This window comes from Strix uralensis, chromosome 27 (genome assembly GCF_047716275.1).
Source record: "Strix uralensis isolate ZFMK-TIS-50842 chromosome 27, bStrUra1, whole genome shotgun sequence".
Lineage (NCBI taxonomy): Eukaryota > Metazoa > Chordata > Aves > Strigiformes > Strigidae > Strix > Strix uralensis.
The window spans coordinates 6,846,836-6,861,462 of NC_133998.1; the positions used below are offsets into that span (position 1 = coordinate 6,846,836).

Genomic DNA, 14,627 nt, shown 5'->3' on the forward strand with positions numbered 1-14,627 from the left:
GACTTGGGGGGGGGGGCTGCAGCTCACAGTGCCACCAGGAGCGTGACCCCTCCCCTGCAGCGGGGAGGCACCGGGCTCAAGGAGCCCGCGAAGGCGGCGGGGGGGGGGGGGAGGGGGGGGTGGCCACGGCCCTTCGGGCCCCCTGGGCAGGACCAGCCAGGCCGAGCGAAGCTGCTGGGGGTTGCGGAGCAGCCCCCCGGGGAAGGGGGGGTGGGCTGGCTTTGAACCAGCAGCCGGGGCTGCTGCTGCTCGGTGACCTTGGAAGCCGCTTTCCAGGCCGGAATAAGGTGACAATAATCCTGTTCGCCTTTGAGCCTCATTTCCCAAGGCAACAACACCCGTTCGCCGCCCGCGGTCACTCGGGCCCTGATCCCGTTTGCACAACTCGGGGGGGGGGGGGCGGGATTTGCTCTGACCCCTCTGACGGGCTCTGCCCAGGGGGGTGGGAGTGGGGGCAGGAGCCCCGCTGGGGTCGCCGAGAGCCCCAGGCCGGTGGTTGCCGGGGGCACGTCCCCGCGGCAGAGCGGAGGTCCCCGGTGATGCCCCTCGGCCGGAGCGGGGGGCTGGGAGCCGGCCGCAGCCTCCGGAGCTCGCCCGTCCCAGCCGGTCCCGGCTCGGAGGAGCCGCCAGAGCCCCGGGCACCCGTCGGGCCCCGCCGGGCGTAGCCGGGCACTGCCCGGGCCCGTCGGCCGCCGCCTGCGCTGCAGCGCTGGGCCGGGAGGAGCAGGAGGGAAAAACACCCTCGCGGTGCAGCGCTGGGGGTGCGGGGGCTCGGGCCAGCCCCGGCAGAGACCGAGCGGCTCCGGGCAGAGGCCGCAGCGGCTGCGCCCTCCCCGGAGGGGCAGAGGCGCTCTCCAGGCCACAGGAGCCCTGCCCGGGCCCTCCCGCCCGCTCCGCGACTTCGGGGAGAGGGGAGAGAGCTGCTGCGGGAGCCAGGGCCCCCCTGCAGCCCCCCGCAGCCGCGCGGGGAGAGCGGCCAGCCCTCGCGGAAACCCCCGCGGCCCGGGCACGGACAGGGCAGAGCCTCACCCACACACCACACAGCCCTTCCCTTTAAGTACTTTATTAAATAGTTTCAAAAAAAAAAAAAAACCAAAACCAGAAGCAGAAAGACTCAGAACTACCCCATCCCTCCCAGCTCGTTATAAACTACCACCAGCCCGTCCTCACGCCCTGCAGCGCCGCGTCCTGCCCTGCTCCCGGCAAACACGTCAGCGGTGTTGGGGGGCTCCCCCTGCGGGACTCCCCCTGCGCCCCTCCCAGGCTGTACAAAGCTACACGGGGCTCACACGCTTCCCACCCGAAGCCACCAGGTGCCGGCTCCAGCCCCCCCAGACGCGGGGGGGCCCAAGGGAGCTCAGCACGCCCCGAGAACAGGCGGCCACCGCCAGGTTTTGTGTCACTCCTCGTCCAGCCAGAGCCACCGGCTCCCCGGGTCCTGCAGATCCCTGAACGCCCCAGCGCAGCTTCCCCCTTCCCCACCCGCCCCCCACCCAGGAAGTTTATAAAATAGGGGTTTACTTTTTTGCTTTTTCTACAAAGACAGCGGTGGGATTTCCTTTGCAACAGCAGAACAGTCTCCCTGCGAGGTAGAGAGTTAATTCAGGGCTGACAGATCCTAAATTCAAACCAGTTTGTCTTAGTTGAGGTAAAATTCAGGAGTTTATAGTAAGTTTTGCAGTGCCAGAGGGCCATCAAGATTCCTCGTTGCCAGAGTCGTCGTCATCACCATAACAGCTGTCTGCTTCCTCCTCCATCTCATCATCCTCGTAATAGTCATCGTAGAAGAGGTCTGAGCCCTCATCCGGGGCCGGAGTCTTGGTCTTCACACAGTACTCCGCCAGCGTGGTGGGCACCTTCACGCCATCCCGCTCGGCATCCACCTTCGTGCCCAGGACCTGCTTCCTGGGGGCGAGAAGCGGCGGGTGAGGACAGAGCTCTGCCCCGCGCGCGGCTTGTCCCGTCCCCCCTCGCGCCCCAGCTGGCGAGGGGCAGCGCAGGGCGAGCGGCGGGAGCTGATGTGGCTACTGGTGTGTCCCTGCGCCAAGGGAACCCCGCTCAGGAACTCCACGTGTCCTGTGAGACGGCCCTGACAGCACCACGGCCACTACAAACCCAGATGCCCGGCTCCGGAGCTGGGAAGAGCCGGGGTTTGGGCTGAGGGCAAAGCTGGGCTCAGAACCCAGCCAAGCTTCTCCTGAAGCCGCGCTCAGAGCCAGAATCCTCCCTCCTCCCAGCCCGCAGGTGGGACCCAGGGCAGGACACGCCCTCAGGGTCCTCTGCGTCCCACAAGGTTACAGCAGCGCAAGTCTTGACAGCGCTGCTGGGCCTGGGCTCAGCTCAGCACACACCTGATGATGTCTGTGTACTCCCGGTCCTTCCCTTTGCTCTCCTTCCACTTGCGGTACATCACAGAGGCGTCCACATTGGCTGGAGAAAACGTGTTGGGTTCATTCAGCAGCGAGATCACGCTCAGGAGAATGGTCCTGGGCACCGATGAACAGAGGCAGGTGAGAGCCGAGGCGGGTCCCAGCGCAGCCGCGTCCCGCAGCAGGAGGAGAGCCCAGGGCTGGCACCCCTGCCAAGGCGAGCGGCCGCGCAGGGGACAGCCGCGCAGGGGACAGCCGCGCAGGGCTCGAACGTGTTTGCTGTTCTTCAGCAACACACGCAGCCCGAGTGCCAGACGCTGCCCTTCGACCACCTCCAGGCACCGCCGCAGGCTTCGGGCACAGCAGGCCGTCCCCAGCTGCCTGCTCCCCCCCCCACCCGCAGCTCCCTGCCCGCGCAGCCCTCACCGCACGTTCTGAGTGGGGTTCCACCGCTCAGACGGCAGCTCCCCGCTCTGCGGGTCGTCCACTGGCGGGTGGAGGATGGAGATGCAGACGTCACCGGTCTGAAAGCACAAGTGAAACGGGATCCTCAGGAGCTGCTGCCCCAGGAGCCTGCTTGCTCTGCCACTTCGGCTTAAGCCAGCTGAGGCAATCCCAGCCCGTTCCTTCGGGCCCTGGGAAGGGGCAGCACAAGCGTGGTCCCCACTACGCTGTCGGCAGCCTCGGGCCTTGGATAATCACCCCGTGGTCGCCAGCACGGCACGGACGGGGCTGCCCAGCCCTCGGCTGTCTCAGGCCCCAGCGCAGCCCTCCCGGCGCCCACCCGCCCTGCGGGCAGCGACCCACGGTGAGCACGCGGCCCCGGGGCCACACACACTGCCCGCTCTGCATCCACCCTTGGCACAGGCACAGCCCCGCCAGTAGCCAAGCGTGGGAGCCTCCAAGCCTGGAAAGCCAGGCTGCCCTGGAACCAGCTCCAGCACACGAGGCCAGCTGTCATAAGCTCGTTAGCTGCGTTTCCCGTGCCAGGCACTAAATGCCAAAGGCGCTGGGTTTCCAACGCCGTGCGCCAGTGCCAGACAAAGGCTGGCATTTTCACCAGTACCACCAGAGCAGAGTGACTGGCCCCCCGCCCACCCAAGACGCGCCAGGCGGTCCCAGGTGACCTACCTCGTAGATATTGGGGTGCCACATTTTGGTTAAGAACCGAAAGGCAGGAGGAGAATAGGGGTAGTCGATGGGAAACCGGAGACGAGCCTGCAAGGAAACGAGGAGAAGTGAGCATGGGCTCGTGAGAAGGAAGGGAAGGAAACCACAGATCTCCCGACACCAGCAGGAAAAAGGAACCTCTGCCAAGCCCAGTTGTGCTCCTGCAGAGACGGAGCCTCCGCGCCCGCCAGCTCCGTGGGCAGGACACAGGCAGTGCCGCCACGCAGAGGAAGGCAAGTGATGGGCCGCGAGCTGCGGCAGCTCCTTCACCACCATCCTGCACCGTAACCTCTCCTCCACCGCTGCCCACCGTGCCGAACCAGGGCTCTCCGACGTGCAGGGAGGCAGCGGGTCCCAGGCTGAGCACAGCGGCGGCTCGCAGGGCTGGTGCGGCACACGCCTCACACGCTCACTGCCCCCTCCCACACCGGCACCCTCGGCACAGGGTGACGACACCGAGGGCTTCTGGATGGCAACCAGCGGTGGAGCGAGGGCCTTGTGGCTGCGAGGGGGCAGACGGGGCTGGGAGCCGCACGCCTGGCCAAGCCGAGCGGCACTGGGAGCCGGACTGTGAGCCTGGGGTCATCCCCAGTCCCGCTGCCAGGGACACGCGATGGCCACGCCACCGGAGAAAAGGCTATTTACCCCTCAGAGCTCACAGGGAAGGAAGCATCAGGTGCTCAGTGCTCCGATTTACACACTGAATCTCTAAAAATAGCTTGTCACCACTGGAAAAAGAGACCAAGTCAAAACCGGCCGCAGCGTGTAGCTCAGGTGCTAAAAATAAAAGCAAACGAAGATCACGCTGCAGCCCATGGCTCCAGCACCAGCACAGGCAACTGGCCCGCGCGGCCTCTCCTGTGGGCGATGGCCACAAAAGAACAAGGTGTTAAGGCAGGTCAAAGAGACCCGCTGTCGGCTCCGCGTGAGGAGGCTGGGGCGGCATGGAGACGTACAGCAGCACCCCCCAACCCCCAGAGAGCTGCAACCCCAGCCCCCGGCGCCAGGCGTCCCACCAGGACGGAGGCAGCTTCTCCCGCGCCGCTGCACAACCTGCGGCGACTGTTGCAGCTTTTGGGTGTTTCCAGGCTCTGGAAGCAAACTTCCAGACCAAGATTCAGCCACTACTCCCAATAAGCCAACGGCCAGAAACAAACAAAAAAAGGGTGAAGGTTTAAAACACACAGCAACACCCTGAACACTTCTTGCTCCCTCAGCTCGTGTACACGAGAATTCAGACGTCGGATCGGTGAAGCCACAGCGCGAACTACCCCGGCTCTGCCTGGAGCGACCCGGGAGCGCTGCTCCCCCACGGAACGAGCCCGGCGCGGGCCCCATTCAGGATGGAACTGCAAACCAGGCTTCAGATGGTTCTGGAATTACAGCCTCGACAATAGGCAACGCTGCCAAAGCCAGTCGTCAGCTAACGGCCATTAAAGGATTAGTGTGGAAGGCAGAGACAGGTCTGTCCTCCTCCCATCCTGCCTTCCCAGGCCTCTGCCCTCCGCCCCCTCCCACCCTGCCAGGGTCTGGCCCCGGCACAAGTTGATCTTATGGCGAGTCCAAGGAGCCCCCGACCATGCCAGGCCTGTCCCTACGCCCATCACCACCTCGCCTGGCCCCTCGTCTGAGCGCCCCGTGCTCCGCAGCATGGGACAAGGGGTGGAAAGAAGGAAAAGCGAGGTGGCAGCTGGGGCTGGACACGGTTTGTGTGTGTGCGGAGCTTCAGGCAGGCCAGGGCCGCGCACACACACACAGCAACACGCGGCCTGGCGCTGGGCTCCGGCCAAACAGCTGAACTCCGCAGAATAATCCCCTTTGTTGTGCCAGAGGGGATCAAAACAAAACCAGCCAGAGGCAAAGCGATCCCGAAAGGGGGCTCGGAAAGCAACCTCGCTTTGCCGTGCACAAACAGGCCGACGTCACCAGGAGCTGGAAGAGGACTCGGCCCCTTCACGCTCCTCTTAAAGTCTCATCTACTGCCACCAACTGCGCTGAGCCTGGTTGCTCTTGGGCACAACCCGTGAGCGTGAGCTGCTGAAAGGGTGAGAGTTCAAAAGGCCTTGTGCCAACAGAGGCTACGGAAAAAGACTCCATTTCAGTGAAGAGATAAAACCTGACCCTGAAGCATCGGACTTGCCTGCCACTGCTCCACGGAAAAAACAAACCACCCAACTTCTCGGGCACGTCTGACCCTCGGGCTGACTCACCCCGGGTGCATCCCCACCCTGCCAGCAACAGGATGAAGACAGAAGAGCTCACAGAGGAGGAGGGAGGATGAGAAAGAGGAAGAAAACAGCTACGCAGGTTGCACAACACCTGGGACGAGCAGATACACATCCTCCCCGCAGGGACTGAGCAGTCAGGCCACAGACACCCTCTCCCCCCTCTCAAAGCCCAAAGAAAACCACAACACCCGCTCCCCACCCAGCTCGAGCTGCTGCACTCGGCCTGAGCCGTCCGTGCCGGCACAGGAGAGTCCTTTGTCTCTTCCCTCTGGTTTGGTGGCGATGGCCCAGATCTCCCCCAGGAGAGGGGACAGCAGCCACTGCGAGCTCGCTCTCCTACGCCCACAGACCAAGGGGATGGAGGGGGCAGGAAGGAGCCTCAGAGGCAGAGCCCCGCGGGGGCCAAACGCCCCGTCCCACGAAGGGAACCCTTCCCTTCCCTTCCCTTCCCTTCCCTTCCCTTCCCTTCCCTTCCCTTCCCTTCCCTTCCCTTCCCTGGCAGCACCCACCTGCGCACAGGCTCCCCCCTTCGCCCCAGCTCCCGCTCGCAGACGCCCCAGGAGCACCCCAGCTCCTGCAGCCCCGGTGACCCCCGGGTGTCCAGCTCCAGACCCAGGTCTCCCCCCCGAGCGCAGGGCAGCACCTGCCACCCCCCCACACCCACCTGGACCTGACCCTCCCAAACCCCCTCTCTCTCGCCCCACAGCCCCCTCCCAGGGTCCCTTCCCAAGACCCCCTCGCCCCAGCACATCCCCCAGGATCACCCACTGACCTTCACCCCAGCTCCCACCTCCGCCCCCCACCCACACACCAACCCCCAGAACTTCACCTCCTCGCCACTTCAGTCCTCCCCACCACCACACACCCCCCTGCTGCCCCCAGCCCCTCACCTTGAAGTACCCGCCCTCATAGTAGGTGTTCGGGGGGCCGAAGATGGCCACCTCCCAGTTGTAGAGGTCCCCCTCATCCACCAGGTTGACCCGGAACCCTTCCACGGGCTCCTCCTGCAGCCCTTTGAGCTCCAGCAGTAGGGCCTTCTGCGAGCTGGGCACGAGGGGCCGCGCCATGCCGAGAAGCCAGAGTAGGCCGCGAGCTAAGCCGGGGGCTGGCGTAGGCGCGACAGCCGCGGTAGCGGAGGGGGGCGACGGGGACGGGTCCTGCTGCTCCGCGGCCACTCCGAGCGCAGCCGCGCGGGGCACGACGGGAGCTGTAGTCCGCCCGCGCGGGGCGGGACCAGCTCAGGCTCCTCCCACACGGACGTCGCCCACCTATCAGAGCGCGCTGACGGGCGGTGGGCGGGGTCATAGCAGGCTCCTCCCCCAGGGCACCGCCCGCCTATCGCAGCGCGTCGCCGGCGCGGGGGGCGGGGCTTCTTCCCGGCAGCCTCCGCGGCGCGGCGCGTGCTCGGTGCCTCGGGCCGTCCCGGGGCCGCGTTAATGGCGCCCGTCGAGGGTCCGGGCCCCCGCAGCGATCCCCGCCCGCAAACCCCCCCGCAGCGCGGTCGCTGCGATCCCCGCCCGCTGCGATCCCCGCCCGCAAACCCCCCCCGCAGCGCGGCCGGCTGCGATCCCCACCCGCAAACCCTCCTGCGCACGGGCTCCCCGCTCCCCCACCGCGGGTGGCTCCCGGCCCACAGGGCGCCCTCAGCGCCGCTGAACCCCAAAAGCCCAGCCCGGACCCCGGCGCCGCAGCCGCGCTGCTTCAGGTCGGCGTTTAATGCCAGTGAAGGGGCCGAGGCCCCCCCGGGTGACCACACCTGTTGGGCAGAAGCGCTCAGTGCGGTTCCGGCGCCTCCGTAATGGCGTTGGACGAGGCAGCACCTGGAATTCCAGCAGAGGCTGCTCCTGGCACGGGCCCAGCGGAGACGATGTCCCAGGCCCTGCCGGTTCCCACCTCCCCCCGTGTCACATCCCGTCACCCGCAGCCTCACCCAGACCGGCTCCAGCAGTGCCGCTCCCGCCCGCAGCGATCCAAACATCCGCTCAACACAACAAACACCCCGGAGCGACGGGCACCCTCCTCCCCGCTCCTCGTGTTTCGGCAGCAGCTCCACGTGCTTTGCGCTCCCGTCCCTTCCGCCGGGCGGGTGCTGCAGGCTGCCGACATCAACCCCCAGGACAGGCTGCCTCGAGGATCCGCGCGCTGCTGCGGCTCATCCTGGCACTAAGCGCTGCCAGGCAGTAAAGAAATTAGCCACTAAAAAAATAGTAAAAAGCTTTAATGTCTTACAGTAAACCAATAATTGCACAGTATAAATAATTAACACAGACAAGTTCAAATAAATAACACATGGTTCAACACGCATCTCTGTTCAAAGGCAAACTATGACCTCAGGGAAGGGGCTTTGTCTCGTCCCAAATCATTATCGAATCTGTAGCACTTTGCAGCTTCACTTGAGAACTCGTCGCTCAGGCATGAGCTTTGATCTCGAGTCCGGACCACGGCGGCCAGGGGCGGTTGGGTAAACACGGAGCGAGCAGGTGGCAGGGACAGCTCATCGCCTCGCAGCTCGGCTGCTGGCACGACTCCCGCTGGCTCGCGGCCCTGCCCGGTGAGGTTTGCTTCCCAGCCGGCCATTTCTCATCTGCTGTGCGTTTAAAACATTTTGCTTAATAAAATAACGCTGTATCTCACACCGGCTCAGCCCCTTATCTACCTGCGAATCCTCACAGGAGTCTGTGAGGCAGACAAGTGTCATTCCCCGCTTCACAGGGAGGTGTGAAACAAACCCAAAAGCAGAAACAAAGTTCCCCGCTGAAGCCGCAAAACACGAGATTGCCAGGGCGAGGACGATCTGCAGGATATCTGGAGGTCCAGCCCCACGTTTAGCTTATTCAGGCTCATTTTTAACGACTAACGCTGCCCTACAGGTTACAGACCTCCTTACAAGTTCCCAGTTAACACCTAAAAGAGATTTACTAACGCCAGCTGGATCGGAGGAGCCGCGGCTGGGAGAGGCACAGCGGCTGGGGACACGTCCTGGGCACCTGTCGCGCTCGGGACAAGGAAGGGAGCGTGGGAATCGGGAATCTCTCGTCGGGCAGACCCGGGCTCTCCAGACAGCGCCTGACCAGCCCCCGTGCTCGCCGTCCAGCTCCAGGGGTCCAGAGCCTCCTTCGCGTGAGCAGCTCTGCCCGGAGCGCTCGCGGAGGTCGCAGCGGACGCAGTCAGCATCGCTCCCACCCGGGCGTTACTCAACGGGCTTCACTTTCGCAACGAACAAGGCGGTGGCTTTCTTCAGGAACTCCTCCCTGCTCATGGAGGTGCTCAGCTTCCTCTCCTGCAGCGCCCGGTCCATGGCCAGGGCCAGCCCGTCCGGCCCCAGCTTGGAGCCCGCCTCCAGGTAGCGGCTGGGGAGGGAGAAGTGGCCGGCGCCCAGCGCGTCCTCCAGCGCCCGCAGCACGGCCTGGCAGACCCTCCTGTCGGCGGCGCCGGAGCCGCCATCCAGGACGCCGAAGAGCGCGTCTGCCTTGGCCGCGAACTCCAGCAGCACGAAGCAGGTGAGGACGCCGTAGCGGAAGACGTCGAAAGGCACAGCCTCGTGGTCGCGGCAGCGGACCCGCCCCAGCAGCGCCGCCGCTGCCTCCGCCGGCGCTCCCCCGTGCTGGCAGATGCGCCGCAGCAGCTCGCTGTACAGCCGCCCGTCCACACCCGCCTTCCGCCGCCGCCCGCCGGCGCCCAGCACCTCGTAGGCCGCGCCGGCGTTGCTGTCGAAGGCCGTCCTGTCGCGACACGGCACAGACACAGACACGCGGCCTCACCCCCCGCCCACTCTGAACTACAGCTCCCGGCGTGCACCGCGCGCGCGCCCGCCGGCCGGCGCAGGGAGGCCGCTGCCGCGGGGCACGCCGGGAGCTGTAGTCCGCCGCCCGCCCGCCCCCCTCCCGGCCGCCGCTGCCCGCACCTGTGGGAGTGGTGAGCCAGGCGCACGTACCACAGCGCCCGGGCCAGGCGCTGCGGCGGCCCCGGGAGCTCCGCGGCGGCCTCGCCCGCCGCGCCGGGGCTGCCCAGCACCAGCCGCTCGAAGTAGTCGGCCAGGAAGGAGACGGGCTCTTCGGGCCGCGCCTCCAGCACCTTCAGCAGCGCCTCCCGCACCATGGCGGTGACGCCGGCCTGCAGCAGGAACTCCGCCTCGCTCCCCAGCCCGCCGGCCGCCGCGAGACCCGGCTCCGCCAGCCCGCTGCCCGCCGCCGGGACCGGGGCCGGGGCCGGGGCGGCGGCCGCCCGCCGCTTCTCGTACGCCGCCATCTTGGCTGCGGGCAGCAAAGGCCAGTTCCGGCCATCTTGGGCAGCGGTTCCGCCGGGGCCGGAAGTTTCCGCGCCGCCATCTTACGCACTGGCAGCCAATCGGGAGGCGGGAAGGCAGGCGAGGGCGCCGCCATTGGGTGAGGCCGCGGGCCGCCATCTTGCGTGTGGGCAAAAGAGTCGTCCCCGCAGCTGTCAGTCGGCGGGGCGCCCCGGCCGCCATGTTTACTCCGGGAAGTGCCCCGCCCTTAGCAACCGGGCGCGCGGCGGTCGCTACGGACGCTGCCCGGGGACCCCGCCCCGCGCCCGGGGCCTCCCGCGGGGACGGTACCGGGGAGGGGCCGCCCCCGCCCCGGCCAGAGAGACACTTGCTCAGGGTTCAGGCAGGAACAGCCCTTTACTGCAGCCCCCGTCCGCCCGCCGAGGCTACTCCGCCCGTGCCGGGGGACCGCACCCCCCCGCGCCCCGGGCTGCTTCTGGCCCCTCGGTCGTGACAGACGACCGGGCCGTCGCTCTCCCGCCCGTCCGCCGGGGTGCGGGAGCCCCCGAGAGCCCCCGGGACTGTCCCTGTCCCCCCGGCGCTGCCACGTCTCTGCTCGTCCCGTCCCAGCCCCACCTCGCGCAGGTGGTCCCGGGGCTCGCAGCCTCCGCAGGCCTCACGCACCGGCTCCTCGGCGCAGGCCCGGCAGCCCGGCGCGGCCCAGTGCTCGGCGGCCCCCGGGGCAGCGCGGCCTTTCCCCCCACAAGCCCCTCAGCGTCCCGGGCAGCAGCAGCAGCTCGGAGGTCTCGGTCCCAGAGCATCCATCCTGGGGTGGGGGCTGCTCGGCAGTGGAGAGGGCGACAGCAGGGACCGGTCCGGGGGGCTGCAGGCATCTGCAGGCACCTCCCGCCCCTAGGGCAGCTCGTACCGGGCCCTGAACCGCTTCCACAGGCGACGAGACACGACGCCGGTCACGATCAGTCCCAGGAGCGAGACCGTTGACCCCACGGCGACGGCAGGGCCGGTGCTGAGCGGATCTGCCAGGACATGAGGAGGATTCATCACTGCAGGCAGACGCTGCCCACGCCAGCAGATCCCGGGGGTGAGGATAACACCCCCCGGCACCGAGTGCGGCACGAACACACCGGGCCCAAGCGGCTGGGGCACAGGGAGCGGCTGCAGGCCGCCACTCACCATCCGAGACTGTCAGCTGCAGACTGGCCGCCTGGGAGCGGTGGCCCAGCAGGACGCACTGGTAGTGGCCCTGGTGCCGGGGCTCGGCATGGTCCAGCCGCAGCGTGGAGCCGCTGCCCGCCGCCTCCTCCCGGTACTGCGAGAGGGCCACGGGGGTCCGCAGCCAGCGGACGGTGGCGTTCCCGCCGCACCGCGCGCGGCACTCGATGCGCAGGGCCCTGCCCCGCGTCCCGTTGGGAGGCAGCGACCAGATGCGCAGGCTGCAGGCGGGCACCGTTCCCGTCCCCGTGCCCTTTGCCGCCGGGGTAGAGCCCCCGCTGAGGCCGCCCGCAGCCGTCCCCTGCGCCTCAGCCCCGGGGCTCGCGGTGCCCGAGTCGGGGAGCGTGGTGGTGGCCGGACGTGCCGTGGGGCTGCCTGGGAGCGGGTCCCGGGGAACGGGGCGCTCTGGGGAGGGTGGCTCGGTGGCAGCAGCCGGCTCCAGGACGGTCTTGGCATCAGGTTCCCACGCTGTGGCGGTCAGGGATGTGCTGGGATGGTGTGTGGGGACACTGGGCTCCGGGGGCAGCGCTGTGGTGGTCACAGGCCTGGCTGTGCTGAGGGCCCCTGTCAGAGCCGCCGCTGGCCAGGGGCTCCCTGTGGAGGTGGCCACGGCCACCGGCTGCTCCGTCACAGCTGTGGACACAGAAGATCACAGCGGCCTCGCCACAGCCCGGAGCTGGGACGGGGCCTCTCTGGCACACATTGTCCCCGTGGGGTGACAGCCCCCTCCGCCCGCACCGCCCCATCCTCCCCCACCCCACACACCAACCGCCCCGGGCAGGGAGAGGCAGCGAGTGGGAGCAAACCGGCAGCCCCGGCACGGCAGCAGGGACGGGGACAGGGATGGGGATGGGAGATTTGCAGAGCGGCGCAGAAACAGGGCTGCTCCCGCTCCAGCAAAGCTGTTTCAAGCAGCGCAGGGCAATGGGGGGCGGCTCCGGCAGACGGGGCAGGTCCTGAGCTCCCCCCAGCACTCACCCCCAGCGCTCACGGCCACCGACGCCACCCGGGTGAAGTTCTCCTGCCCGATGCTCAGCGTCACCTCACACCTGAACTCCACCCCTTCTCCCACCTCCTCCCCAGCCACCGGCAGCATGGACACGATGTTGAACAGCTCCTCCTCGGTCTCCGTCACATCGAAATCTGCCTCCGGCAGCGCCTGGTCCCCCCGGTACCAGGAGAGCACCAGCCCCGTGAGCGGGTAGACCTGCCCGGCCGAGCAGCGCAGGCTGCCAGGCTGCCCCGGCTCCAGGGCGCGGGGGGTCGCCTCCAGCTGCAGCGCGTCCGGGAGGGCTGAGAGAGGAGTCGCAGCGTCAAGTGGTGATTTTTGGCAGCCGGGGGGGAGCGGGCTGCCTCGGGGATCCCGGACTTGGCCAGGGAGGCGGCGAGGGACAGGCTGGGGGATGCTTACCGTAGACCCTCAGGTTGACGGTGCGCTGGTAGCGCTGCCCGTGGCAGGTACCGTGGCAGCTCTTGGTGCCCCCCGTGGCGACCGCGGCGTTGCTGATGTGCAGGATGCTGTGGGTGGGGAAGGAGGTGATGCTCTCCACGTTGGTGTCCAGCCCCTTCCACTGCACCGTGCCGTCCGCGCAGGCCAGGGAGCAGTTCAGCTGCGCCGAGCCCCCGAACCGCACCACCGGCTCCGGCGGCACCAGCACCAGCCCGTCAGCGGGTCGCCCTGGGTGGAGGAGGGAGGGAAAGGGGGTTCAGGGGGGACGGTCACCAGAACCCCGCTGCCTACGGGGCCAACGGGACACTGGTTCCCCTGTTTGCCGAGTGGATGGTCGCGCTCAGGCACCGCAGAAGCTCCATTGCCATGGGGGGGGCACGGCTCGTTAGTGGCGGCTCGTTAGGGGCGGCCGAGGCGTCCCCGCAGCACTGCTGTGCCAGGGCACCGCTCACCGCCCCCCCGAGTGCTGCGGGGCCACCAGCCCGGGGCCACTGCCAGCCTGGGCCTGCCCTGTCGCCGGCGTTGCCGCTGGATCCGTCTCAGTTTACCACTGAGATTTTCCAGCTGTTTCTCGGGGAAATGTGCCCAAACGCCCCTTCCCCCAGCTCTCACCCTTCGCCAGCGTCGCGGCCGTTTGGCAGCGGGACAGCGGGCGCAGGCTGGGCTCACGCTACCGCGTCCGTGTGGGACACGGCGGCTGCCAGGGGGGGCAATGGGGACACCCCGGGGCAGCGCAGCAGGTCGAGGGATCGGGACTCACCGCTGCAGCCCCACGGGGAGCCGAGGAGGAGGAGGAGGAGGAGGAGAGGAGCCGGCTCCATCGCTCAGAGGGCCAGCAGCGGGCAGGCAGCAGCAGGCGCTGATTTTCCTTCCTTCCCTCCTTCCAGGAGCGAAGGCCGGCGGGACTGTCTCCTTCTGGCCGCCAGCCCCGACCTCAGCTCTTCTTAAGGTCTGTAGGAACCGCCCCCACAAGCGCCGGCCCCGGGGGCTCCGCCACTTTCCAGCCCGAGGGGTATTTCCAGAGGGAGGTTTCCAATTTTTTTCCCAAGTTCAGCTCTTGCACAACACCCAGCTCCGCCGCCGACGGCCGTGCTGGCAGCCCCAAACCCAGAGAGCCTTGGCCCAAAGCGTGGCTGCAGGGGCCCCCTTCCCCCCCCCCCCGGCAGCCCTGCGCAGGCACCTGCACCCCAAGGCGCGGCTGAGCCCCGGTTCCTTCCCTGGTTCTCACTGGGCTCCACCGTCCCCCCCCGGCAAACCAGCCCTTTGCACCCCCCAGCACCAACAGCTGAAATGAGCCGGGGGGGGGCTGAGGCCGTCGCAGACCCCCACCCCAACAGCAGGGCCAGGGCCCGTGTTCAGCACCGCCGGGGCGGAGGGACGGGAGCCCACGGCCGCGGCGGCTGCCCGGGGCATGTCCCAGCGGAGCCCTGCGGGGGCTCGGGAGCAGGCAGCCCCCCTGCACCCGGGTGGCCCCGACTGCCCCGACTTGGGGTTGGGAAGGCGCCGCCCCAGGGCAGGGGGAGGAGGTGACCAGCCCCAGGCTCGGGGGCCGCAAACAGCGTTTATTGGCAGAACAGGGCGTCTTCAAGGGTGAACGTTGGTGTTTCTGGGAGGGTCGGTTTGATGGTATCGATGGAGAAAGTGTTACCACGTGGAAGATGTTTGTTGCCCCATGTCCTGTAGCCCCCAGGCCCCGGCACAGCCCCAGCGCCTGTCCCCTGTTCACGGCAGGTCCGGCACCACTTCCCTGCTCCTGCCCCGCTGCCCGGGGAGAGACGGGCCCGATCCTGCCCCATCTCATCCCACCGGGCTGCGGCCGAAGCCGGGGAAGGTGCCGAAGGGCGGGGATGGGCCCAGCCCTGCACCTCCCGTCACAGAAGGTGGAAAGTCGGCACAGGACCCGGCCCTTTCCCATCTGGGAACTCTCTGGAGAGGCAGCTCTGGGCACTGGG

The 14,627-nt window shown here is 67.8% G+C and overlaps 3 protein-coding genes across 5 annotated transcripts; all 3 read right to left on the bottom strand.

Moving 5' to 3' along the window:
• Window positions 1-1,047: 1,047 nt before the first annotated feature.
• On the bottom strand, window positions 1,048-6,956 carry CDC34 (cell division cycle 34, ubiquitin conjugating enzyme). 2 transcript variants are annotated; one of them, XM_074851555.1, is made up of 5 exons: window positions 6,658-6,956; window positions 3,501-3,587; window positions 2,796-2,893; window positions 2,352-2,486; window positions 1,048-1,905 (listed from the first exon to the last, which is right to left on the bottom strand). In XM_074851555.1, exons 1-5 carry the CDS (start codon window positions 6,832-6,834, stop codon window positions 1,695-1,697), a joined length of 708 nt encoding a protein of 235 aa, XP_074707656.1. In that variant the 5' UTR covers window positions 6,835-6,956; the 3' UTR covers window positions 1,048-1,694. The 2 variants fall into 2 exon arrangements, with proteins under 2 accessions (XP_074707656.1, XP_074707657.1); XM_074851556.1 differs by lacking the exon at window positions 6,658-6,956 and adding an exon at window positions 3,678-3,842.
• A 1,011-nt stretch (window positions 6,957-7,967) lies between these two features.
• On the bottom strand, window positions 7,968-10,019 carry TPGS1 (tubulin polyglutamylase complex subunit 1). 2 transcript variants are annotated; one of them, XM_074851552.1, is made up of 2 exons: window positions 9,672-10,019; window positions 7,968-9,474 (listed from the first exon to the last, which is right to left on the bottom strand). In XM_074851552.1, exons 1-2 carry the CDS (start codon window positions 10,013-10,015, stop codon window positions 8,958-8,960), a joined length of 861 nt encoding a protein of 286 aa, XP_074707653.1. In that variant the 5' UTR covers window positions 10,016-10,019; the 3' UTR covers window positions 7,968-8,957. The 2 variants fall into 2 exon arrangements, with proteins under 2 accessions (XP_074707653.1, XP_074707652.1); XM_074851551.1 differs by having other exon boundaries at window positions 7,968-9,489.
• Window positions 10,020-10,390: 371 nt separating this feature from the next.
• On the bottom strand, window positions 10,391-13,862 carry MADCAM1 (mucosal vascular addressin cell adhesion molecule 1). The gene is made up of 5 exons (XM_074851543.1): window positions 13,436-13,862; window positions 12,637-12,903; window positions 12,204-12,518; window positions 11,187-11,858; window positions 10,391-11,029 (listed from the first exon to the last, which is right to left on the bottom strand). Exons 1-5 carry the CDS (start codon window positions 13,494-13,496, stop codon window positions 10,905-10,907), a joined length of 1,440 nt encoding a protein of 479 aa, XP_074707644.1. The 5' UTR covers window positions 13,497-13,862; the 3' UTR covers window positions 10,391-10,904.
• Window positions 13,863-14,627: the final 765 nt, after the last annotated feature.